The sequence below is a fragment of the Centropristis striata genome, chromosome 5, assembly GCF_030273125.1.
Source record: "Centropristis striata isolate RG_2023a ecotype Rhode Island chromosome 5, C.striata_1.0, whole genome shotgun sequence".
NCBI lineage: Eukaryota > Metazoa > Chordata > Actinopteri > Perciformes > Serranidae > Centropristis > Centropristis striata.
The window spans coordinates 8,307,216-8,333,602 of record NC_081521.1 but is presented as its reverse complement, the minus strand read 5'-3'; the positions used below and the strand labels follow the sequence as shown (position 1 = coordinate 8,333,602).

Here is a 26,387-nt window from a genome sequence, read left to right as displayed (position 1 = left end):
AACAAAAAGGCTGCAGAGTTGCATCAGATGTCTTCAAACACACCAAGAAATGATCTTGCTGCATGGACAGATAATTTCACTTGACAAGATGTCTGAAATTAAGATTATTAAATCTAGAAATAAGCATGTTGAACGCTTAAGATAAGAAATTAACACTTAAAACAAGATAAATTATCTAACACTTCTAAATCTAAAGTTGTTGTTTTTTTTATCTTGGTGAGAAACACTCTGCTCGGGCCAGTTGATCACTGCTTGCAGCTTTAATTTATCTTGTTTTAAGAGTTTATTTCCATGGTTTTCTTGATCATGATTTAGGTTATTATCAAGAAAAACATGTAAAATATCTAGATATCAGCTCTTATATTAAACTCTAATGAGTTATTTTTGTTGTTATCATTATATTTATCCAAACAAATGGACCTTTAGTTGTACCAGACATTAAAATGAACAAGAAAATGAAGAAAACAAAGGTGGTCTAATATTTTTTCCATGACTGTTTATCTTCATATTTAGTACAAAGGCACATGAGAATATTTTATTTATTCTCAAAATAATGTGTGGGAAATAAACCACATCCACAAAATACATATTTCACTTTGGGAACTCAACAGTTCCAAATAAACTGGATCTGATCTGCTTCGACACACCATGGCAACCCCTTTGTTCTAGGAAGCTGTTTCCACAGCAGACCACAGAGTTGTTTACAACCTAAACCACAACCTTGAGCTACAGAGAGACCCTTCAAAAATAACAAGCACCGAAAAACATGGCATGAAGACAACCATGTGACCCTGTTTCTTGTTTTTCCATCGCTCTTCATTCCCTTTCCAACTCAGGCTTCGATGAGAAAAACAAATAACATATCCACATCTCCAAACTCATTTGGCATCATATCAAGCCAGAGCTGATACTTGGCAGTGTTTCAACACGTAGGTGTGTGTGTGTGTGTGTGTCTGTATGTGTGTGTCCTTCACCTGCTGTTTGTGTGCTTATTGCAAGGAGACAGAATCTAATATCAGCCACTAAGCTGTTCCACCTGGCTGAACATGACATCGATCTGTGAGTCTATGTTTTTCTCTGTGTGTGTATGTACGGGATATATGTGCATGTGTATTTAAACTCATGTTAGGATGAGCCTGTGTGTGTGTGTGTGTGTGTGTGTGTGTTGTGTTAGCACCTATGTCTTCGTGTGTGTGTGTGTGTGTGTGTGTGTGTGTGTGTGTGTGTGTGTGTGTGTGTGTGTGTGTGTGTGTGATGGATGCTAGCTCTATGCTGCTTGACTCGGTGGTTCAGCCTCTCGGTGCAGTGACACGTAGACTGAACTGTCCAGAACTGTTCTGGTCCAACAGGTTAATCCATGTTTCCAAGCCAGATCCCTTGTCTTTTTTTATTAACCTTTAATCGACATTTAAACCTGATGTTTATTCTCGGTCTTAGCTTTAAGGTGAAAAAAGAGTTTGTTCCTTTATCCCTTTAACCCCTTTTTGTATCCATCTAGTAATTGTAAAACAAAAATGACAAACCACATTCTCTTACAATGGTAAAAAAAAAATGTTAACAGCATTTGTCATTTTGTGAAAAATGGAATTAGTTGTGATGGTCATGATTTCCACATATTTATTCTATATAATTACCATATTTACTTGGAAATCATCTCAGAAAGTGACAAAAACTACACACTTAATTATTTATTTCAGCATATTTATGATGGAATAACATTAAATGTTTCATATTTACAGCAATGAATGATCAGAAGTTATGATTTCATCGCACATAGTTCATTATAATGACATTAGCTCAACATCAGTTAATTATAATTCAGTTAAGCACTCCTTTCATTGACATGTGGTTATTCAAAATGTGCTCTACCATGTGGTTGAGCAGGCAGTTAAAGGGTTAACTGGTCGAAGATTGTAACCTAGTTTAAGAAATCTGCAAAAGAAAATGCAAATGAATGCTTATTTCCACCAACTTGGAATTTGGTTCATTATAATAATCAGTATACTGCCCTACAAAGCCTAACTGCAGTAACTACATTTTTGGTCAAAAATGACTTATAACTAAACATCAACTCCTTGATGTCTGTTTTATCACGTGACAAAGTTTTAGATTTTAATTTGGCTTTACTTCAGATAAATAATTGTATAAAAATTGCAGTAACTACAAAATCCAACTCAAAACCAAAGCAGACTGTGATAAGGTGTAGCCTTGTATTTCTTCATTGTGTTGAAAAGTGAAGACAAGAGTAATAGAAATTATAATTTTTTTACAGGGAAATTATTATCTAGATAGTGATAAAGTGTAAGTAAAATGTAAAGAGTGAGATAAAATTGTATTAAGAATAAAATATAACAGTACTTTATAATATTAAATCTAAAATACACAAATATTTGAATAGAGTTGTTGAACACTTTTAAATACAAATACATTTTTTAATACATACACAATTTGAAAATGTTTATTCACTGAAAACTAAATATAAAAGCTGAAAGAAGACAACAACACTCTTTTACTCTAGAAGACACCCAAGTTATGTCTGAAGCATTAAAAAGCTTCTTCTTTCTTTCCAAGGCCTGTTTATTAATTGCCAGTCATGATTCAAAGAGTCAAAATAAATTATCCAGACACACAATCAGCCACAACTGAACACAACAAATGTCTGAATTATCGACAAATTAAGTTTATTATGGACAACAGTACAAAGAAAATATATTTTACTTGAGAGTTTCAGATAATCTAGCGCAGCGTTGTGGGCTCAGTCCCTACGCGTACCAAATGGCGTGTCTCCTACTACTGTGCTCGGGCGAGGTGTGGTACTTCTTGTAGCCAGCGGGGGGCGCTATGACTGTGTGTCAATATTGACATGTGGGTGTGTTCAGGGCTGGACCCTCATCACGTGAGAGAAATTTGGGACTGATTGGACAATGTATGGTCAAGTTATACGGTCTCGTGTTGTGTGGCGGGATGCCATATTTTGGCGGGATACCATATCTTGCCGCCATGCCACGCCCACATAGTGTGACCGTCTGCAAAGCTTTCAATACTTTGTGATGCCTTGTGATGGTACTGACCAAGTTTGAAGTCAATTGGGTTAAATCTGTAGGTGTTCGTTAAAGTATGCAACATGGAAATGACGAAATTCCATATGCGATCCAAGATGGCCGACTTCCTGTACATTTTAGGGTATGGCTTCTTGAGACTTTTTGGTAAGTCTTCCCATGATACATGTATGTACCAAAGTTTGCGTCTCTACAACAAACCTGTGTGAGGGGCTGAATTCTAGGGGGCGCTAGTAGGTGATTTTGCCACGCCCATTTCTGAAAGCAATGAAATACATACATTTTTGACACGATTGAATTTTGGTGTGTGTTTAGTGAGTTTTTGAATATGATAAAGCCCTCTTCAAGGTGATTCATTTGCCGTTATAATAATGAACGGACCAATTACAATAGGGTCCTTGCACTTTCAGTGCTCGGTTCCTAATAATAATACCAATGAAATGCATAAATAATACAAATAAAAAATACACAGGTGAATAAATAGGATAGAGAAAGAGATAATTAAGTAATAATAGTGGGAACAAAAGCTACTATGACTGTAGTGGGCTCCTGAAAAATTGGGCTTGAAAGGGCTTCATACTTCTCCATTCCCTCATTAGAGAGTATATCAAATTTTAATAGGTTGTAAGCATGAAAAAGCTTAATACTGAGCCCTGTGTGTGGTGCTCAAGAGGTATAAAAAACTCCATCCTATATGAGGAGCATGGTGGTGTGAGTGGAAGCAGATATTTTCCCCACTTTTTGGACCTTTGCCAATCACATGCCTGGGTTTGGTAAATTAACACTACTGAAGACAGTGATGTCATCATGGGACCAGAGAATTTTCCCAAAGTAATTTATAATTCAGCATCTGGAGAGCAGACAGGAGAAAAGAAGAGACCGTACAAGTGACTCAGTCAGGCAAACATAACTTTAGGAAGGTCAAAGGTTTAGACAAATAACTTAACTGCACTGCAAAAAAGGTGTTTAGTCTAAAAACCAGATAAAAACACTAAATCTGAGAGAAATGATCTTGCTGCATGGACAGATAATTTACCTTGACCAGATTTCTTAAATTTAGATGATTAAATCTAGAAATAAGCATGTTGAACACTTAAAATAAGAAATTAACTCTTAAAACAAGATAAATGATCTAACACTTCTAAATCTAAAGTTTTTTTTATCTTGGTAAGAAACAAAATTTGCAGTTCACTCTGCTCAGGCCAGTTCATCGCTGCTTGCAGCTTTAATTTATCTTGTTTTAAGAGTTAATTCAATCACTGTGTCTTTTTAGTGGTAATTTTTACATACATTTTTGGTCAGTTTGTGTTTATTGGTCATTTCAAGTCTTTTTTTTGTTCATTGTGTGTCTATTTAATGGTGATTTTACGTTGCTTTTTGATCATTCTGTGCCTTTTTCGTAAATTTGTGTCTTTTTTGGTGAATTTGTGTCTTTTTTGGTGAATTTGTGTATTTTCTCAGTCATATTTACATCTACAGTCATGGAAACACTCTTGACAATAACCAAAATCATTATGAATAAAACCATGGAAAATGTCTAGATATCAACAAGATAAATGATCAAAGTTTTTTCTATCTTGGTAAGAAACAAATAATCATCAGGTCACTCTGCTCGGGCCAGTTCATCACTGCTTGCAGCTTTAATTTGTCTTGTTTAAAGAGTTAATTTATTATTTTAGCGTTCAACATGCTCATTTCTAAATTCAACAATCTTAATTTAAGAAATATTGTCAAGGTAAATTATCTGTCCATGCAGCAAGATCATTTCCCTCAGATTTAGTGTTTTTATCTTGTTTTTAGACACACCTTTTTGCAGTGTGTTATAGGTTGTTATAAATCCTGGGCCTCCATAGACTGAGAAATATTGTTAGAGTGCTGTGTGTTTTCATCAGTAGACTTCTACATTTGTGTTTATGTGTGTGTGCATGTGTGTGTGTGTGTGTGTGTGTGTGTGTGTGTGCACGTTCCCCAGCTGTGCAGCAGAGATTACAGATGGTTCTCAGTACTTTGTCCTCCTGATGATCACAGATGGAGTGATATCTGACATGGTCCAGACCAAAGAGGCTGTGGTCAATGTGAGTAAATAAACACACACACACACACACACACACACACACACACACACACAGACACACATACACACTCATGCGTGTGTAAACATACAGAGACTGATGGATAGCAGCGGTGCTTTCACTCAGCTACTTCTGCTCCTAATGTTCATCTCAGCATCCTCTTCTATTTGTGTGGGGGGAAAAAGCTCAATTATATTTCTCAAGAATGTTGATTTCTCTGATAAAAGCATCTTGATACTGTATGTCCCAGAGCTCTATGTTAAGTAATACCTCAGAAATATAGTAGAAATTGAATTCAGTAAGTCAGTATGATGAAAATATATGTTTTTATTGAGATTTTAGGGCTGCACGATTATGGCCAAAATGATAATCACGATTATTTTGATCAATATTGTAATCAAGATTATTAATCACAGTTATACATCATGTTAGGTAACATCTGTGTGCACTACTTTTGAACAAACAATAGGAACAGTTTTTAGTGTCTGGTGCTTGTTGTAAACAAACAGAGATCGCTAAGTGAACACCTCCTGCAGCAGCAGCACATACACACTGTACTGCTACAGAGCTAACTGTTAGCCTGTTAGCACATACACACTGTACTGCTACAGGGCTAACTGTTAGCCTGTTAGCACATACACACTGTACTGCTACAGAGCTAACTGTTAGCCTGTTAGCACATACACACTGTACTGCTACAGAGCTAACTGTTAGCCTGTTAGCATTTAGCAGACTGAACGCTAAGGGGTAAACATCCCCTCCGGCTCTGCAGCTGGGAGAGACTGCTGCAGGAGGACTGTGCCGATTCGACTCGTTCTTACTCTTCTTCTTCAGAAGAGTAAGAACGAGTCTCCAATAACACCAGAAATTACAAAAAAACCCACAAAAGATCGCATTAAAAATGCTGAATGTACACAGCAAAATTAGAAAAATCTCTGCAAAAAAAGTGGAATCATGTTACTACTCTTGGTCAAGGTGTTTTTCACCTTTGCTGAAAAAGGGTTGACGCACTAAATGTGACATGGAAACTTGTGGAAAAGCCAAAACTTGGTGCTTTCATGGACTCCAGAGGGTTAATGGCCTCACCTTTCAGATTAAAATAATGAATAACAAGATTGAATCAAAATTTAATTTATTTTTTCGAGACAATGCTTGCTATATGTAGGTAATTCAACTGTCTTGAAAGCCGTTGTTCACCTAAAACTTCCAGATGCATTAATGCACCCTAAGAATAAACTGATATATAATATTCATTGTCTGTCCTTTTGTCTCCTGCACAGGCAGCATCACTTCCCCTGTCCATAATTATCGTAGGTGTTGGACCTGCTGAGTTTGATGGTGAGTGATCCATTATAGTAACAAGCCCATAAATATTCATGTGTGCATGAGTAAACATGAGGAATAGAGAGGACCAGAAGTCACAACCAAAGACAAAGTCATGCAATAGAGATGCCCCTTAATTAACAAACACAGAGGTGGTCCCCTCATGACAATTCACATTTCACCTGGTTAAGGGAGGCAGCTACAAAACAATTAATAAGCGTGCAGCATTAGAATGAGGAAGATGGTGGCAACTAGTCAAAAATGTCAGGTATCATAATTCACTGTAAATATCTTCAAATATTAAGACACATTTTTATCATGTCAAACAGTTACATTATCTCTAAGCACTTTAATACTTGGTCTCCCATAAAGTTGGAATCATTTTGTTTTCAGACACAACCCTCTGTTAATTGGGGTTAATCAGGTTTCAATATATATTCTCAGGTTTCAATAAATATTCTCATAATTTTAATATATATTCTCAGAATTGTAACATATATTCTCAAAATTTTAATATATATTCTCAGAATTTTAATACATATTCTCAGAATTTGAATACATATTCTCAGAATTTGAATATATATTCTCAGGTTTCTATATATATATTCTCAGGTTTCAATATATATTCTCAGGATTGTAGTATATATTCTTTCTCAGAATTTTAATATATATTCTAAGAATTTTAATATATATTCTCAGAATTGTAATATAGATTCTCAGAATTTGAATATATATTCTCAGAATTTGAATATATATTCTCTGGTTTCAATATATTTTCTCAGAATTGTAATATATATTCTCAGAATTTTAATATATTCTCAGAATTTTAATACATATTCTTAGAATTTTAATATATATTCTCAGAATTGTAATACATATTCTCATAATTTTAATTTATATTCTCATCATTTGAATATATATTCTCAGAATTTGAATATATATTCTCGGGTTTCTAAATATTTTCTCAGGTTTGAATATATATTCTCAGGTTTTTATATATATTCTCAGGTTTCAATATATATTCTCAGAATTGTAATATATATTCTCAGAATTTTAATACATATTCTCAGAATTTTAATACATATTCTCAGAATTTTTATATATATTCTCAGAATTTTAATACATATTCTCAGAATTTTAATATATATTCTCAGGTTTCAATATATATTCTCAGGATTGTAGTATATATTCTTTCTCAGAATTTCAATATATATTCTCAGGTTTCAATATATATTCTCAGAATTGTAATATATATTCTCAGAATTTTAATACATATTCTCAGAATTTTAAAATATATTCTCAGAATTTTAATACATATTCTCAGAATTTTAATATATATTCTCAGGTTTCAATATATATTCTCAGGATTGTAGTATATATTCTTTCTCAGAATTTTAATATATATTTTCAGGTTTATCTATCTATCTATCTATCTATCTATCTATCTATCTATCTATCTATCTATCTATCTATCTATCTATCTATCTATCTATCTATCTATCTATTTCCTGAACAGCTTGCCGTGTGTGTGTGTGTGTGTGTGTGTGTGTGAAGGTTTTGGTCTTCTGTAAACAGAGTGATTGTCTGTTATTGAATGCAACCTCTTTGTGTCCTCTGTCATCGTCAATCAAGATAACAATGAATGCTTTCAGTTTTTCATAACACTTCCAGCAGACATGGAGCATCATTAACATTCAACATGAATCATGTCTGTGTGCCTTTGAATAATGTAAGTCCAGTGTGAATCAAAACAGGAATGTATGGGTTTGTAAGAACCAAACAGTGAGCAGAAAGATAGCGCTGTGGAGAAGGATATGTTCTTCCCTCATCAGTAAGTGCTGCTACTGCTGTCATGATTTCCATTCCCACACAGCACACATGCAGTTATAATGATAATGGTGGCAAATTTACCACAAAAATTACCACTTTACATTTTTTTTTATCTCAGACCAAAGTTGACAAAAGCAGGCGTCACATCTCGAACTGGGAATCCTGATTTTGCCACCTGTAATGACTGCTGTCACTAGCAGATTTAGTCAGCTATAGGTAGCTAACTAATGAGGATAACTTTATTACCTTTACTTTTTTTCTAATTCAACTTTTATTAAACCAGGAAAAAAAAATTCAGAGTAAAAACATATTTATTTATTTATTTATTTATTAAATGGCCAAGACAGACAATAATAACAATTAATTAAAAACAATATCAGAGATGAACACAAAATGCAATAAAAATAGACATATCTTAAACAATCATGTCAAAAATGAATCTGAAAAACAACTTAAATGGGACAAAAAGTTGTCCATAAAGACACCAACCATAAAGATAACTAGGACTGCAAGCAGTACTGAACGGGCCCTCGCAGAGTGGAGCCGTCGGAGGAGGGCACGTCGGGGTAGGGCACGTCGGGGGAGTCCCTATGCGTCCCAAATGGCGTGTCTCCTACCACTGTGCTCGGGGTGTAAAACATAATACTTGCTGTAGCCAGCAGGGGGCGCTATGACTGGGTGTCAATATTGACACGTGGGTGTGTCCAGGGCTGGCCCCTAATCATGTGTGTGAAATTTTGGACAGATTGGACAATGTATGGTCAAGTTATACAGTTAGATGGCGAGACGCCATATTTGGCCGCCATGCCACGCCCACATAGTGTGATCGTCGGTAAAGATTTATACAACTTTTGATCCCAAAGGCCTTGTGATGGTACTGACCAAGTTTGAAGTCAATTGGATAAAATCTGTAGGAGGAGTTCGTTAAAGTATGCAGCGTGGAAATGGGTAAAAATTATGAATTGTGCGATATTCGAACCAAGATGGCGGACTTCCTGTTGGGTTTGAGATATGGGTCCAAGAGGCTTTTTGGTATGTCTTCACATGATTCAGGTGTGTACCAAATTTCGTGTCTCTACGTGAAGCCTACTGCGAGGGCTAAGTATAAAACATGTGACTTCCTGTAGCCAGCAGGGGGCGCTATGACTGTGTGTTAATATTGACACATGGGTGTGTTCCGGGCTGGACCCTAATCACGTGTGTGAAATTTGGGACAGATTGGACAATGTATGGTCAAGTTATACAGTGTCTTGTGTTATGGCGAGACGTCATATTTTGCCGACATGCCACGCCCACATAGTGTGACAGGCAGTAAAGATTTATATAACTTTTGATCCCAAAGCCCTTGTGATGGTACTGAGCAAATTTGAAGTCAATGGGATTAAATCTGTAGGAGGAGTTTGTTAAAGTATGCAACGTGATCATTTGATGAAAGGGGGCGTGGATTAAGCATTAGGGGCGGGGCTTTATGAAATATTATTATGTAGAAGTGTTAAGGGCTAGACTCTGATGAAGCATGAGGAGTTTGGACCAGATGGGACAAAGAATGGAAAAGTTATAACAATCTCGTGTTTTATGGCGAGACGCCATATTTTGCCGCCATGCCACGCCCACATAGTGTGACCGACGGTAAAGATTTATACAACTTTTGATCCCAAAGGCCTTGTGAGGCTACTGACCAAGTTTGAAGAGAATTGGATGAAATCTGTAGGAGGAGTTCGTTAAAGTATGCAACGTGGAAATGGCCCAAAACAGCAGGAAACGCCATTTTCGATCCAAGATGGCCGACTTCCTGTACGTTTTAGGGTATGGGTTCTTGAGACTTTTTGGTGCGTCTTGCCATGATATATGTATGGACCAAATTTCGTGTCTCTAGGTGAAAAAATCCTATATTGTGAGGCTCTTTTGAAAATTTCAAGGGGGCGCTAGTGAGTCATTTTGCAAGGTCCATTCCCGCGAATACCAGAATACGTAAATTTCACGGGAGATTGACGTATATTCCAAAAATTGTAAAGTTCTGAATATGATAAAGTAAAAAAAAAGGCAATTCAAAAATCACAACAAGAAGAATAATAATAAACGGACCAATTTCAATAGGGTCCTCGCACCGTTAGTGCTCGGTCCCTAATAAGGCCCAATCTAAAACAATACCTTAAAGGGATAGTTCAGGATTATGGACACTGGAGATGTCACGTGACCAGCAACCGCAATGGTCACCGAAAACTAGGGCTCCTCGCCAACCTCTGTTTTTTCAGTAAAAATAGGGTCTGTTTCACTACATTTGTCCCAGAACCGCTTTACTTGTTTATGTATTCATCAAGTGAGATGAGTAGTAAGACGAAGAAGACTGGGTCGTTGCCGTCTAAACTGTCTGCAGAGAAACAGAAAGCAGCTAATACGTCGGATAATGCTAGTGCAGAGTTAAGCATGGAGGAAGTTATTGCTCAAGTCCTAGAGAAGCAGCAAAGCGTGCTCGAATCGGTAGTCCACAATGCCGTTAAGGGAGCACTATCAGAAATTAATACTTCACTACAACACATCAGGACAGAGCTGGAAAGGCAGGGTACAAGTGTGCAGGACCTGATGCAACGAATGGATAAAACCTAATGAGACAATAGAGAGGTGAAAAACATTGTAAATGCCTGTGTCAAGGACCAAAAGTCATTTGAACTTAAGCTAGCCGAAATGGAAGACCGGTCTCGGCGTAACAATGTACGCATCATTGGACTCAAAGAGGGCCGGGAAAAGGATGACCCGATTGCGTTCCTTCAAAAACAACTGCCGGTATGGATACCCGCACTAAAGAATAAAAACATCATTGAAATCGACAGGGCGCATCGCATATATGGGAATGCTAAAGGAAATCACACTCTGACATTTAAGTGTTTGAGGTACCAGGACCGCCAAGCAATTCTTCAAGGCACAAGAGCAGTGCAGCAAAAGGAAGCGATTCGTGACTCAAAGACAACATTAAGATTCAAACCGGACTATAGTCCATCTACCATCCAGCGTCGCCTCGAGTTTGTAGGGGTACAGCGCAAGCTACATGCTAAGGGCATTTCCAACTCTCTCATCTATCCTGCTACGCTGAGAGTATCCCACAGAGGTGGCGAATTTACCTTCACTACGGCCAAGGATGCCGCCGATTTCTGCCGAGACTTGGGCGTTGACGACAGTGGCGACACACCCCCGTTGTATGCTTTGCGGCTGGACCAGCTTCCGACTGGTGAAAGCCCAAAGGACGACACACTTTCACTGGACACTCCGCAACAGGCAACGGGCTCATCAGACATGGACTAGTGCACCGGCTGCTTAGATAAGGCTACGTAAGTTTTGGCTTTACAATTAATATTTAGGGACAACAAGCTAATATGCAGTTAGCCTACGGCAACTAGGTTGGTTTGTTTTTTGTACTTTTTAGAAATCCTTGTGGTCTGCCTTTGGAATATTGATATGTGTTTAACATGAAGGACTCATGGGACCTGTTGCAGAAACTCTGTAAGGCAGGGTGGGCTGGGCTTGACTGGAGTTTGTGCGAACTGCGTTTGATGTGGCCATGCATCTTACAAACAGGGGGTGGGGCTTGCGGTCTAAGTGGGAATGGGGGTTTATTTTATTTTTTATGTTTCTATCACACCTTGCTTGGACTCAAGAGTACACCTTTCAATTGTATAATCTCATGGAAGAGATCTGGTAGGGGACAGTTTAATATGCACACATGCTTTGAGCAGGGCCGGTTCTAGCCCATTGGCTGCCCTAGGCGATATTGAGATTTTGCACCCCCCCCCGAACCACATCCATTCCATGTATTCATTCTGATATAGGTACACTATGTTATATGTATTATGCTGTACACTAATATTTGATACATGAACTACAAGCAAGGTAATGGTCTCAGAACATTTTTATTTTTAGAAACTTTGGAACTTTACCAACAACAACTGAATTGAAAATACGAATAAATAAATAAGAAAACACAGATCTTCATCAAATTAAGAATGGCAAAGACTGAAAATAAATAAAATGTAGACATACAAATGCAATAAAAATAAACATAAGGATGAAATTTAAATGTACATTTATATTTGATACATGAACTACATACAGGCAATATAATGGTCTCAACATTTTAATTTTTAGAAACTTTGGAACTTTACCAACAACAACTGAATTGAAAATAAGAATAAATAAATGAGAAAACACAGATCTGTTGATTGTAAAGACTGAAAATAAATAAAATGTACAAATGCAATAAAAATAAATATAAAAAATTAAGAAATGTAAAAATGTAAGTACTATGGTATTTCACCATCAAAGGTTAAAGTAATATGGTATTTCACCATCAAAGTGTAAAGTAGTATGGTATTTCACCACCAAAGTTCAACACCAAAGTGTAAATTACTATGGTATTTCACAACCAACTGCTCACAATGGAACACGCCTAGCCTTCCTAATCGCGAATTCAAGCAACAAAGATGTATGCTTAAGGGCGCCACAAGGGGGCGCCCCCTGCCAATTTGGCGCCCTAGGCAGCCGCCTTGGTGGCCTGTAGGAATAACCGGCCCTGGCTTTGAGAATGGCTAAACTTTCAATAATTTCTTACTTAATAACTTAATGGGCCGGTCAAGAGGGCTAAATTCCTGGACTATTTAAAAAGAAAGAATATAGACATTGCTCTCATTCAAGAATCACATCTACGTAAATGTGATGTGAATCGATTACAAAATAAATATTACAAGGTTGCTGCTTCATCCAGTGATGGCACTAAAACTCAGGGCTCCATTGTTCTGATGGCAAGGAGATGCTCTCTTGCTATATATAAATGTAGCAAAGATCAAACTGGCAGGATAGATACAATACTCAAGATACACAAACAGGTCCTTGGACTGAACAGCAGTATTCTATTGCTTTGTACTATTATACCTAATGTTCTCATGATTTCCTGTTATTGTTCCAAATGGTGCAGTGGAGTTTCCTAAATCAGAGCTGCTCCTATCTTAATCAAGCAGCTTTCCTGTACAGAGAGACTGAGACTGTTGTTCATATTCTGTGTTTGTCAAATCATATGTGATGCATTTTTAAACTGCTATATGTCTGATATTTTATTACATCTTCAAATTAATCTATGACTAATAAAGGCACAACGAATCTTCGTGAAGCAATTTATTTCTTTTTTTGACCCCACTAGACGGCAGTCTTGGCTCTAGGGAGATTTCCAAATTCAGATCCTCCAAACAGAATACATCGGGCAGGTTTGGCCAATCAGTGTTTGTCAGGCCGGGCTCGAAGCAGGACTCAGACGCAGAGATATATCAGAGTATGTCAAAAGCACTTTATTTAGGTACTTAGTCAGCAAGAGGAACTCCCCGAACAGAGGAAACAAAAAGGTTATGAACATTAACAGTCTAAAGGACCTAACAATAATAATCCCTACAAAGAGGGAAAAACACAAAACTCCTGCCTATCCTGAAACTCAGGGCAAACTATCCTATGGGGTAATGAACAAGCAACTAGACAAGGGAAGGGGGGAAAAAGGGACAAACTAAAATACTAATAAACCAAAGGCGCTCCAAAAGGGAGGAAAAACCTAAACAGGGAAAAAGACTAAACTAAAAATCACTCCGTAAAATGGAGGAACGATCTAAGGGCAAAAACTAGATAACACAAAATCACTCTTAAGGAGGAAAAACAAACGGCAATCTAAACAACTAACAAACTAAGGGAGCAGCTAAGCTGTGAAAATTTACAAAAGAAAATCACTCTTACGAGGAGAACAAACTTGAAAACGAAGCAAGGCAGATGACTGTGGCGATGACAAGAACTGTGGAAATGCTGGCGAGACGAAAAACGACACACTGGCACAGGACAAGGGAGACACAGACTATTTAACACATGAGGGAGGGAGCACCAGGTGAACACAATTGGTAATTAGGGGAGACACTCAGGCAGGTGACACACACAGGGAGGGGCAGGTGATCTGAAACGAGAGGAGAGTTACTTTTCAAAATAAAAGCAGTGACGAGACCAAACATAAAAACCCAAGACCTCACCACGGTGTGACAGTGTTATTCCCAGTGTTTTTCTTTCCTGCAAGTTATTGCCGTATGGACAAATAGTTGGACCATTGTTTTTCCTCACTGTTGTCGTTTTTAGAACTGTTTGTGGTGTCTTTAGCACCGTTAGCTGGTAAACTCCGGCTTAGCCACCACCATTGAGAGCCATGTGCACACAATCGATACACTCTGAATTCGATGGACAGCCACTGTAAGGTTTCCTGTTCACGTTTTATGCCCCTCACCAATGCACCAATAATATATGTATTCTTACAAAAATGCTGATTGTATATTTTTTTATTCTTTGAACAATTCTGGGACTTACTTGCTTACCATTTAATAAGGCAAATAGCTGAGCAGAATTGAGAGCCGACCACAGGAAGGAGCAGCTTCGTGTCCTGAATATATTTTAAATGCTAAGTAAATTACATTAAACAACCTTGACGTTGTGAAGACTCAAGTACTGTGTATGGTATTTTCTATAAAAGGCAGCATTCGACTTTGACCTTGGCTTTTACCTGACTTGATGGGACTCGTGAGGAAAGCACTTCAGCAGCTGTATCATAATTGGTTTCTCATATACACCAGTATGCTTTTCCACTTGGAGAGTTGATGCAGAAAGTCAATGGAGTCAAGTGTGCAGACATTTTACAGACCATAGATCAATTGCTTTTCACTTGGGACTGTGTGTGTGTGTGTGTGTGTGTGTTTGTGAAGTCTGTTACTGCTCAACAGGGTGTGACGACTTAACTCCTCATCATTGTGTCAGCTGGCCCATTATTTTCTACTCGTTTAAGCAATCGAATGGTGGGATTGGTAGAGGAAGCACTCAGGCATTTCTTGGGTTCATAAGGTCCAACTGGTTTAATAGCACCTCTGAGTTTCTTTATGTGTGTGTGTGTGTGTGTGTGTGTGTGTGTGTGTGTGTGTGTGTTTGTGTAAACAGAGACAGAAACAGAGGTCCTCACTTGGTTGCTGTAGAATGATAGTCCACTGTTGGTAAGATAGGAATGTATGTGTATGTCTACACCACCCTGTGTGTGTGTGTGTGTGTGTGTGTGTGTGTGTGTGTGTGTGTGTGTGAAATGTTTAAATATTGATAACTTTGAAATGAAATGACCCATTTGTGAAAGAAACAAAGGCAATAAACAATAAAGGCAATAAACGCTGATAGGCAGACATCAATCAAGGCTTCAAGTCCCCTTTTTTCAAACACCTTAATACATTTTAAAGCACATTTGAAGTACTATGAGAAACAAAACAAGATATATACATTTTATTTAAAAAAAAAAAAAAATCTTTTCAAAATAACCAGAAACAGAGGTCCTCACTTGGACGCTTTAGAATGATAGTCCACTCTCAAAAGACTCTTGTCTTTTGTGTGTGTACTCCATTTCTGAACAGGAGGAGTGTTTTAATCTCCACTTCTCAGTTATTATTCTGTCAGTTCTAGTGTCTGTGCTGTAATTTCGTCTGGTCATGTGTGCGTCTGTTTGTTGATTTGACCTCACGTTGTGCTCAGCCACCTTTCCAGGCGGTTTTGTGCATTTGCCAGAGCGACTCCAGATATACACTGTTGTACAGGTGCTGTTTTTGAAGACCTCTCACAATGACATCTCCATCAGAGTGCAATTTTAGAGCAGGCACCAATTTCTATGTTTGGCCACAGTTGAAATGGCAGTCTGTAAGGGCTGCTGCAGCTACGCTGTTAAGCTATTGAGCTTTCCCTATGAGTGGCCGGAATTATTTTCATTTTCTGACCTGTTGTGTAATTATGCATCCTTTTTTTTGCATATGAAATGGCATTTATTAACGCACAAAGTGTCCTAACAATTCTCTGCTGAATACTTATTCTTACTCCCCATGCTGTGCTCCACTTCAGCAATTACGTTATGCACATACAAAAGAGCATACTGTACCTTCTTTAAATTCTCCCTTGGCGGTTCCAGTATTGAGTCATGCTCTCTCTGTCGCTTTTTCTTGTTTTAGCTATGGAGGAGCTGGATGGAGATGAGGTGAGAGTGTCCTCCAGAGGACGTCTTGCTGAGAGAGACATTGTACAGGTACTTATCATATTTCTGTTTAATGTTGCAGGTTAAACTTAACCATACATCTGTCAACAGCAGCCACACAGAGGAGTTTTCCCCCTGGAGGAGGAAAGCTTACATTCACAATGCACTCAAACACACACTGGGAACTGCCTCATACAATATACAACACCCATCTCTTGTGGGTCCCTGAATAAACGCAGTGCCGTGCTCAAGGGTATGATACCATTATTCTGGTTTTACTCTCCACACAATTGAAGAGTACACTCACCAATATAAGGTCAGTCTCACAATGGATTTTTTTTTTTTTAATTCAACGGAACAGTCAGATCCGTTCTCATCAAAATGTCTCAAATGTCTGACCTTGACTATACTGACTTGTCACCAGAGAGAGATTTTCACATCCCTCTACTGAAGGGGGGAGAAGTCTGTGCACTTTCCCTAAAATCTGAGATTCAATCCAGGCGACAACCTCCGGGTCTGAGCAGGGAGGCAAACCAGGAAGTGCCTTAAACTGCCTTCTACTGAATATTCCAACAGGGGGCACTGACGGCGGCTGCAAAAGCATTTCGGTCCATTTATTTCAATGCAAAATGAGAAAACTTCTCACTTGATTTATTACCTCTGAATTTTAAGGACAACACTATGGTCTCAATCACTAGTAAAAAATCTTCTTCAAGACAATTTGATGTTAATAGTGTAAATAATGGCTCCATTTAGAAGAAAACAGAAGATAAAGAATCGTATGATTTGGGGCGGGGCTACCTTTGATTGACAGGTCTCTAACAAGGTGAGCCGTCACCAGGAGAGAAGCAGAACAATGCGTATTCAGACACCATGAACTTGTTTGTTGTTGTTCGTGTTTCCATCCAATTTCGTCTCATAACTTTGACCCTTTCACTGTATTTTCACTTAATGACAGTTTATTGGAACATTTTGTTCATTAAAAATGTCTTGTTCAGTGTTCGATTGAACTAACAGACACTCCAAGGAGTCGCTGTTAATTTTTTTTTTAGATAAGTAACGTACATTTTGTTTTTGTTTTTTGCTAGCCAAAACTAAAATCCCAATTAATGCTCCAGTTAATGCTAACATGAATTAGCAGCAGCTTCTCTCAGTCAGGTTGAGGTGTAGAGAGGCGTTGTTACGTCCACTTGACCAAACCCGGCCAGCAGACAATAACACGACAATCATAAAATCAAACAAGTCAAAGTGGAGTGAACAATAGTGCTTTATTGCAACAAAAAAAGACACACTTAGGTGGGCGAGGATGGGACAAGTGATTGTACCAAAAGAAAGTTGAAATACATACAATACAAAAGAAGGCCTATCTAAACTACCTGTGAAGAAAAACAAACAAACAAAAGGCCTAACTAACTTCTCTAACAAAATGACTTAATCAGTGATCAGATCCCTCTAGAGCAGGAGCGGACAATTAATTTTCCCAAGGGGCCACATGACCAATACCACGAAGGTTACGGGGGCTGGACAAAAACTCTGAACTAAATTCTGCTCAGTATTAATTTAACCGCTTTATGAAATACAGTAAATTATCTGGTTTTGAGCTGCTACTGATAGGAACACATGTTATGATCAGACTGTTAATGTGGAGTAAATCAAGTATAGCAGTAAAAAGTAGTAAATACTCCAATCACTATTTCATGTTTCCAGCTATTTTAAACACAACTGTAAATGACCTTTAGCAAAGTTCCTATTGGTGTTTTTGTGTTATATAGCTTGTTTTTCATGTTTGTACATTCTCTAGGTGTTTTACAATGTTGTGATGCTTTTATTTTGAAAAGGTGCTGTCCACTGTGAAACGGTTTGAAAGGTAGTGACAGGAAATAACAGGTGGAACGGTTAAATGAAAAACTAACGGTACATAATAACGAGTGCGTCATAATTCATATAAAGTTGATATAAAGTATCAAAAGGCTTCTTTAGTGGCTGGTTGACAGGGGAACAAGGTTTGTTAAAGTTTATTTTCTTCTGTCATATATATTAGTGGCTATATTTGTTGTCTTAACTATAGTAAAAGTGCTTGTTTGCTCAAGTGCTAATGCTAATGTTTGTTATTGTTTTCCCACCTCGTAGCTCTTATGGTGGATTCACAAGGTGACCAAGGAATTTATTAACTTGTTAATTATTAATTTATTACCTTTATGCAAAAAACAATAGGCGTTTTTGACAAGGTTACCTAGGTAACTCGGGTAACTTATACGTAATTCGCCTTCAAAATAAAAGCACTGTGGTTGTATTGATTTCTAATTTCTGGGTAACGTCATATGGTCTGCTCCCCATTTTTGAAAAAAAGATGGCGTCACATGATGGCGATGAGTGTAACGTCAAATTCAATGCACAAACGGGCCACAAACCAATGGGTGACATCATGGTGACTACGTCCATTATTGATACAGTCTATGAGGTACGCCAATGTAGAAGTGATACCGTTTGCCGGTTAGTACTGACTAGTGTTGGGACAACAAAGCTTTGTAAACCATTTACTTTATTTACGAAGCCCAAGAGATGGCGCTCTTTGTTCAACAGAGGGCTGAAAACACACTCAATCCCCATTATTCAAGAACTTTTTTAAGCCAAGACAACCATCTAGTGGGGTAAAAAAATTAAATTGCTTTATGAAGCTTCGTTGTGCCTTCATTAGTACTGGCCAACTTCAAGCACTGGGACAGGCCATAATGGAACCCATGGGCTATGGTTTGACAACGCTTTAGCCTAGATGTCTGGACAACAGATAATGAATGGATATCTGAGCCAATACTTTCTCTTCCAAAAAAAAAAATGCTAATAAAAAGCTAAATTTACATCTACATTTAGTGATTTAGCACAGTAGTTCTCAACCTTTTTGAGTCGCGACCCCGAAAAATGACCAAAAAAGACACAAAATGACCAGAAAAGACAGAAAATGACCAAAAGAGGAAACAAAATTACCAAAAAAAGACACAAATTGACCACAAAATGATAAAAAAAAAGACACAAAATGATTCAAAAAAGTCACAAAATGGCCTAAAATGACACAAAATGACACAAAATGACAAAAAAAAAAAACCACACAAAATGACCAAAAAAAGACATTAAGTGACCAAAAACACATGAACACTTTAACACAGTGGAGACAGAGCTGACTTCCAAAATGATTTGGCGACCCCCAGAAATCATCTCATGACCCCAATTGGGGCCCAACCCCAAGGTATAATGCAAGGTATAATGCAATAGGAGCCATTAGTGCAGCAATAAGTGCTAGTGACAATTCTTTAAGGAGTAGAGTTGTTGTGTGGTGCTCGGAGTGAATCTTTGTGAAATGATAGCTGTTGGGCACAGAGACTGCATTGGGGCAATTCACTGCATCTCTTTTGCTCTCCTGCATTCATCTAAAGCAGCTATTCTCAACCTTGGGGTCGGGACCCCAATTGGGGTCGCGAGATGATTTCTGGGGGTCGCAAAATCATTTTGAACAAAACATTTTTTGTCATTTTGTGTTTTTTTAGTCATTTTGTGTCTTTTTGTCATTTTCTGGGTTTTTTTTTTTGTCATTTTGCGTTTTTTTTTGTCATTTTGCATCTTTTTTTTTGGTCATTTTGTGTCTTTTTTTTAGTCATTTTGTCTTTTTTTAAAGTCATTTTGTGTCTTTTCTGTCATTTTGCGTCTTTTTTTGTCATTTAGTGTCTTTTTTTGTCATTTTGCATCTCTTTTTTTGGTCATTTTGTGTCTTTCTTAAGTAATTTTGTGTCTTTTTTTGTCATTTTGCGTCTTTTTTGTCATTTTGCATCTCTTTTTTTGGTCATTTTGTGTCTTTTGTCATTTTGTGTCTTTTTTTGTCATTTTGCGTCTTTTTTGTCATTTTGCATCTCTTTTTTTGTCATTTTGTGTCTTTTGTCATTTTGTGTCTTTTTTTGTCATTTTGCGTCTTTTTTTTGTCATTTTGCATCTCTTTTTTTGGTCATTTTGTGTCTTTTTTTGTCATTTTGCATCTCTTTTGGTCATTTTGTGTCTTTTTTAAAGTAATTTTGTGTCTTTTTTAAAGTAATTTTGTGTCTTTTTTGTCATTTTGTGTCTTATTTTGTCATTTTGCGTCTTTTTTTGTCATTTTGTGTCTTTTTTGTCATTTTGCATCTCTTTTTTTGGTCATTTTGCATCTCTTTTTTTGGTCATTTTGCATCTCTTTTTTTAAGTAACTTTGTGTCTTTTTGTCATTTTGTTTCCTTTTTTTGGTAATTTTGTTTCTTTTTTTGGGTGATCTGAACTGTGCGCATGAGATTGTGTTCAGTGAGCGGGGGTCACGGACAACATGCATGTTAAATTGGGGGTTGCGACTCAAAAAGGTTGAGAACTACTGATCTAAAGCCTGCTCAAACATTAACATTAATCAAACTACCAACAGAAACCAGAATGCTTCCAATAGCTAAACCTTGCCCTGTTGCCAACAGATTCTGCATTCCTTTGACAGTAAATGGATTTATATATCCTAGAGTGCCTGTATTGTACTTATTCATCCGAAACTGTATCTACTGCAAACGTTTTACATCTAATATATAACATACTGTAGGTAAGCAACTTTTTCCATTTTAAAGAGTTCATCCTCACTCCAAAGTGAACCAAGGACATTTACACCTTTGGTCATGTATATTTTTATTGAATAGAAGGCAATCTCTTTAACATAAGCCGATATTAATACTAAAAAAGTGCACTTAAAGCCTTGGGGGAAAACATTTTTTATTGGTCACTATAAAAGCTGGCAACAATCTGCCCTCAAAGACACTTCATCCATCATTATTTTTAAAGTCCACGAGAGAGCAGCTCATAAATTGTTTAGCAGTGGGTTTTATGAAGAACAAGCAGCAACCCCATAGAGACTGATAAAAAACTGATCTGGCAACAGAAAATAGTAATTTTAGAGAGTGCGATAGTACAACACAAATAGGAAGCAAATACAGTGGCCCCTGATAACAATAACCATGTACTTGCAGATTTAGTATAGAAGAGGAGACGACTGGCTGGTCATCTGGCAGAGCATAGGGTACAATGAAAAATGAGCACTTAAAATGCTAAATGTATAGATGTTTAAAAGAATCGTCTGAGAATATAAGATAGCAAAAATGTAGTTCTAGCAAAGTGGCAGTGGCTATTTACTGCAAAAGAAATATCCAGTTTGGTTACAACCTTACCATATATACCATATGGCCTAAATTAACATAAAACATCAATATATTCTGGCATCCTTAAAAGGTTTGACTTAATCTCTCTGTGTGCTCTGATACAGTTACGATGATGAAAAATAAGATATGAAATATGTAGCTTGATCCCCACACCAGGTTAATACCAGGGTCATTTATGTTCATTTTAAAAGCTGTATTGATATTGCTAAGATATTCCTGTCCTCTTTGTTTTAAGTTCACTAAGAGCACTTATTAAAGTTAACACACTTACATTAATCCTTGAAATGGCTTTAACCTTATTATGACAATAATTAAATCAGGATGTCTACACTTGTAGCAGAAAAAAAGCCTTTTCATGCATTTGTGTTGTTTCTGATTCAATATGATGAATGCACTTTACTGCAGTGACGTTCATCATTTTCCTGTCATATTTGTCCACATGGACCTCCACTTATACACCAGAAACTAATAGAAAGGGGAATTTCCAGAGACCCCAAAATATGATATTATCACAATATGTGATAGTTTTATGATATTAAAAGTTTTGTCAGGATTGTCAAGCAGACAGACTGACCAGCACTGTCAGACAAACTATATTACAGTCTACATAGTAAAAATGTACGACGGTGTATTAGGGCCAAGTAGTGTTTTGTGAAAAAAGTTTACAAGATTTAAATTGCAAATCTAAGAGAAAAAAAGTTGCAGATTTACGTACCGAACCTCCAGATTCTATGAGTTCCTTGACTAATACAAAACACTATTTTTCAGACTTTTTTTCTCATAAATCTGCTACTTTTTCCTTGTATATTTGCCATTTTTTTCTCATAAACCTGCTACTTTAATCTCGTAGATTTGACACTTTTTTACCTAAAATATCTGCAACTTTTTTTCTCGCAAATTTGCCGCTTTTAATCTCGTAAATCTGCAACTTTTTTTCTCATAGATTTGCCACTTTTTTCTCATAAATCTGCAACTTTGTTCTCGCAAATTTGCCACTTTTAATCTCGTAAATCTGCGACTTTTTTCACGTAGAATTGCCACTTTTTCTCATAAATGTGCAACTTTTTTTTGTAAATTTGCCACATTTAATCTCGTAAATCTGCAACTTTTTTTCTTGTAGATTTGCCACTTTTTTCTCATAAATCTGCAACTTTAATCTCGTAGATTTGCCACTTTTTTACCAAAAATATCTGCAACTTTTTTTCTCGCAAATTTGCCACTTTTAATCTCGTAAATCTGCAACTTTTTTTCTCATAGATTTGCCACTTTTTTCTCATAAATCTGCAACTTTTTTTCTCGCAAATTTGCCACTTTTAATCTCGTAAATCTGCAACTTTTTTTCTCATAGATTTGCCACTTTTTTCTCATAAATCTGCAACTTTTTTCTAGCAAATTTGCCATTTTTAATCTCGTAAATCTGCGACTTTTTTCTCGTAGAATTGCCACTTTTTCTCATAAATCTGCAACTTTTTTTTGTAAATTTGCCACACTTAATCTCATAAATCTGCAACTTTTTTTGTAAATTTGCCACATTTAATCTCGTAAATCTGCGACTTTTTTTCTTGTAGATTTGCCACTTTTCTCATTAATCTGTGACTTTAAATCTCAGAATTCTGCCACTTTTTTCTCATAAATCTGCAACTTTCTTCTTGTAGAATTGCCACTTTTTTCTCATAAATCTGCAACTTTTTTCTTGCAAATTTGCCACTTTTCATCTTGTAAATCTGCAACTTTTTTCTCCTAGAATTGCCACTTTTTCTCATAAATCTGCAACTTTTTTTTTGTAAATTTGCCACATTTAATCTCGTAAAACTGCAACTTTTTTTCTTGTAGATTTGCCACTTTTTTCTCATAAATCTGTGACTTTAACTCTCGGAATTCTGCCACTTTTTTCTCATCAATCTGCAACTTTTTTCTCGTAAATCTGCCACTTTTAATCTCGTAAATCTGCAACTTTTTTCTTGCAGATTTGTCAATTTAAATCTCGTAAATCTGTGACATTTTTCTCGCAGATTTACCACTTTAATCTTGTTAATTTGCAGCTTTTTTCTTGAAATATAACCCCCCTCCCCTGGGTTGGTATTATTTTTATATATATATATATATATATATACTTGGCCCTAATAAGCCGTTGTATAAAATACGGTGGACTACTGTACATGTATTTTAAACAATGCATTTAAAAAAAAACCAAGTCCCTTCAACAGCTTGTGAATTTAAAGTAAATTATTGTTAAATCAAAATTAAATTTAACAAACCATCTAAACTCAGCACTGTCTATTGGGCTGAAAAGCAACTAATTTGATTAAACCAAAAAGTCTAATTTGTATTTGAAATATTAATATAACAAAAACTATTCCTCACTACTATTAGTATTGACAGTATTGTCACACAAAATATTGTGACACTTTTCTCTATCATTTTTTTCCCTCACCCCCAAAATTTAATGGACAGTTTTCCTTAAGTAAAATCTTTATAGTATGTATTCGATGTAAACTTCATGTACCTGTGACCAGTTTCTGCAAGTGTAATAATTATAGGGTTCTGAACAAAATATGTACACATGTTGTGTCTGTGAAGTATGTCTTGATTGCAATGGCAGTTTTCATATCTAAATGTACAGAGACAGAGATTTGATCTTCCTTTCTTCTTTGTGTTGAAGAAAGAAGACAAAAGAATCAAATACAGGTCTTGACCCAGAATCTTCACGAAATCTGTATGAAGGTGTTAAGAACTTCCTTCTTAACACCAGTTGGTGAATGTGGCCCAATGTCCTGTCAGGCATTATAAAGTAGGAAGCACGAATTGTCATCACAATGAAATTGATGGGAATATGATTAAGGGGTTTCACTGTGAAGAAGTGGGGGCAAGCATCCCTTGCGCTCATGGCGGTCATTAATTAAATCGTTGACAGCGAGATAAGTTTTAAAATCCATCACTGATGCAGCCAGTGAGAGATCGAAAAGAAAGCACTTTTCTCCCCTTGTGTCATTACTTTCCAGCTCTGCTCCCTCTCATGCATTTTGTGCCCAATTTCTCTCAAGCATGGTGTGTAATTCTAAGACTGTCTTCCAACGACTTTAGCGGGCTCAGTTTAAACACTACATTTGATATACTGGAATCATATAGAGACCTAAGAAATCATTGGTACCAAACATGTCATGACATATTTTCATAAAGGGGCTAAATAACACTCCAAAGTTAAGTTGAATTTCGGATACAGGAAAACTGGCACATTCATTTTCAAAAGGGTCAATTGACCTCTATGGGTAGATATATATGCCCTCTTTAAGCTAAACCCCAAAAACATGTAGTTTTTATAAAAATGTATGTAGATTTTACGGTGAAAGACTGCTAAACCATGACAGTAAAAGACGGTAAAATGATAAATGGGTTAAATCAGTAACAATGAAACCAATGAAACGCCGTGTTTCTTACAGTTTCTTTAAATACATTAATCTAATGTAAAATACACTAACAAAAATATGCTGTAATATATATGAAATTACTACAGAATCATTTATCACAGTGTGTGTAGGGCTGAGGTCCCTGTTTCAATACAAAGTATCTTAAAAAATCAAAATTATTATCTATCCCTCCTTCCAGTTTGTTCCATTCAGAGACTACATCGACAGATCTGGCAACCAGGTCCTCAGCATGGCCCGGCTGGCGAAGGACGTCCTGGCTGAGATCCCCGACCAGCTGCTGTCTTTTATGAAGAGCCGAGGGATCGAACCGCGACCGGCCCTCTCTTCCTCGCCGCTGCCGGCGCTCCACCGGCACATCTGACCCCGACACAGCTACGTCCACTCGTCTCTGCCTCTCCACCCTGACTCTCTTTCTCACCCCCTCCGCTTATCTGCTCTCACCTCCCATATATAGTTATTTGTCAGTTTAAACGGAGCAGAAGGATGGACCCGTGGCGTGCCCTCTCCCTCTCTTATCATCAGTGAAGCCAAACAGGCGAATCACACCGACGCAGCGGGCGCTCATCCCTGACTCACCTGCTGTTCTTCATCTTTTTCTTCTCTAACTCACCCTGTTATAGCATTTCCTTTCATTTCCTGTATGACGGAGCGGTGAGACAGAGCCGTGACAGTCCCTCGCTCCTCATTCTTGAATTTGTCTGTTTAATTCCCCTCACCAGACATGTTTTTGCACTAAAAGTTTTTCTATTTGTCCTTGTCCTCAGCAATTGTTGACAGTAGTCACATTTGGCAGGAGTCCCAGGAAGAGCAAGGCACTAAACTAAATTGAAGCTAGTCCCCAAAATGAAAGCAGAGCTCTTGATGAGCAATATACGCCAGCTTGTATCAGTGCTTTGGGGGTATTTTTGGCGAAGCTTCCACTGTAATCCATTGGAGTAATTGGTCATCATGAGACAGGTGTTTGTGATTTATACTTTACCCTCGTCATTATCAGCCAGCTGTGCCAAATCTCCTGAAAGTGAAAGCAGAACTGCCAAACCATTAGTTGAATCCAGGGGTTGTCTAACTCAAGGCGAGCTTCCTCAGGGGGCACAGAAGGCGAGACACCAGGCACAGATTACATCATAACTTCATTCATAGTTATGTAGTTTGACCTGTTGAGTTTTTCCATCACCATCACTGTCAGCAGTGCGAGCTGCCTCAGTGGCTCACATAAATTCATCAAGGCAACTTTAAAGGAGCAGTAGACTAGTGATCCAGTTCAAAGAGCCGGCTCTTTTAAGTAGAGTTGTTCCGATTCCGATACCAGTATTGGAAATTGCTCTGATAGTGCCAAAATGCTGCATCGCTATCGGCGAGTACTGGAGTCCAGGCACCGATCTGATACCACGTAAATTATT

The 26,387-nt window shown here is 37.3% G+C and overlaps 1 protein-coding gene across 1 annotated transcript in view; it reads left to right on the top strand.

The window, feature by feature from the left end:
- The window catches only part of LOC131971386 (copine-9-like), a 158,731-nt gene extending 132,998 nt beyond the window's left edge, over positions 1–25,733 (top strand). The window contains exons 19-22 of the mRNA XM_059332809.1: positions 5,032–5,134; positions 6,412–6,469; positions 16,327–16,400; positions 25,166–25,733. Of these exons, the coding sequence (XP_059188792.1) occupies positions 5,032–5,134; positions 6,412–6,469; positions 16,327–16,400; positions 25,166–25,348 (418 nt within the window). The 3' untranslated portion in view covers positions 25,349–25,733. The remainder of the gene's footprint in view (positions 1–5,031; positions 5,135–6,411; positions 6,470–16,326; positions 16,401–25,165) is intronic.
- Positions 25,734–26,387: the final 654 nt, after the last annotated feature.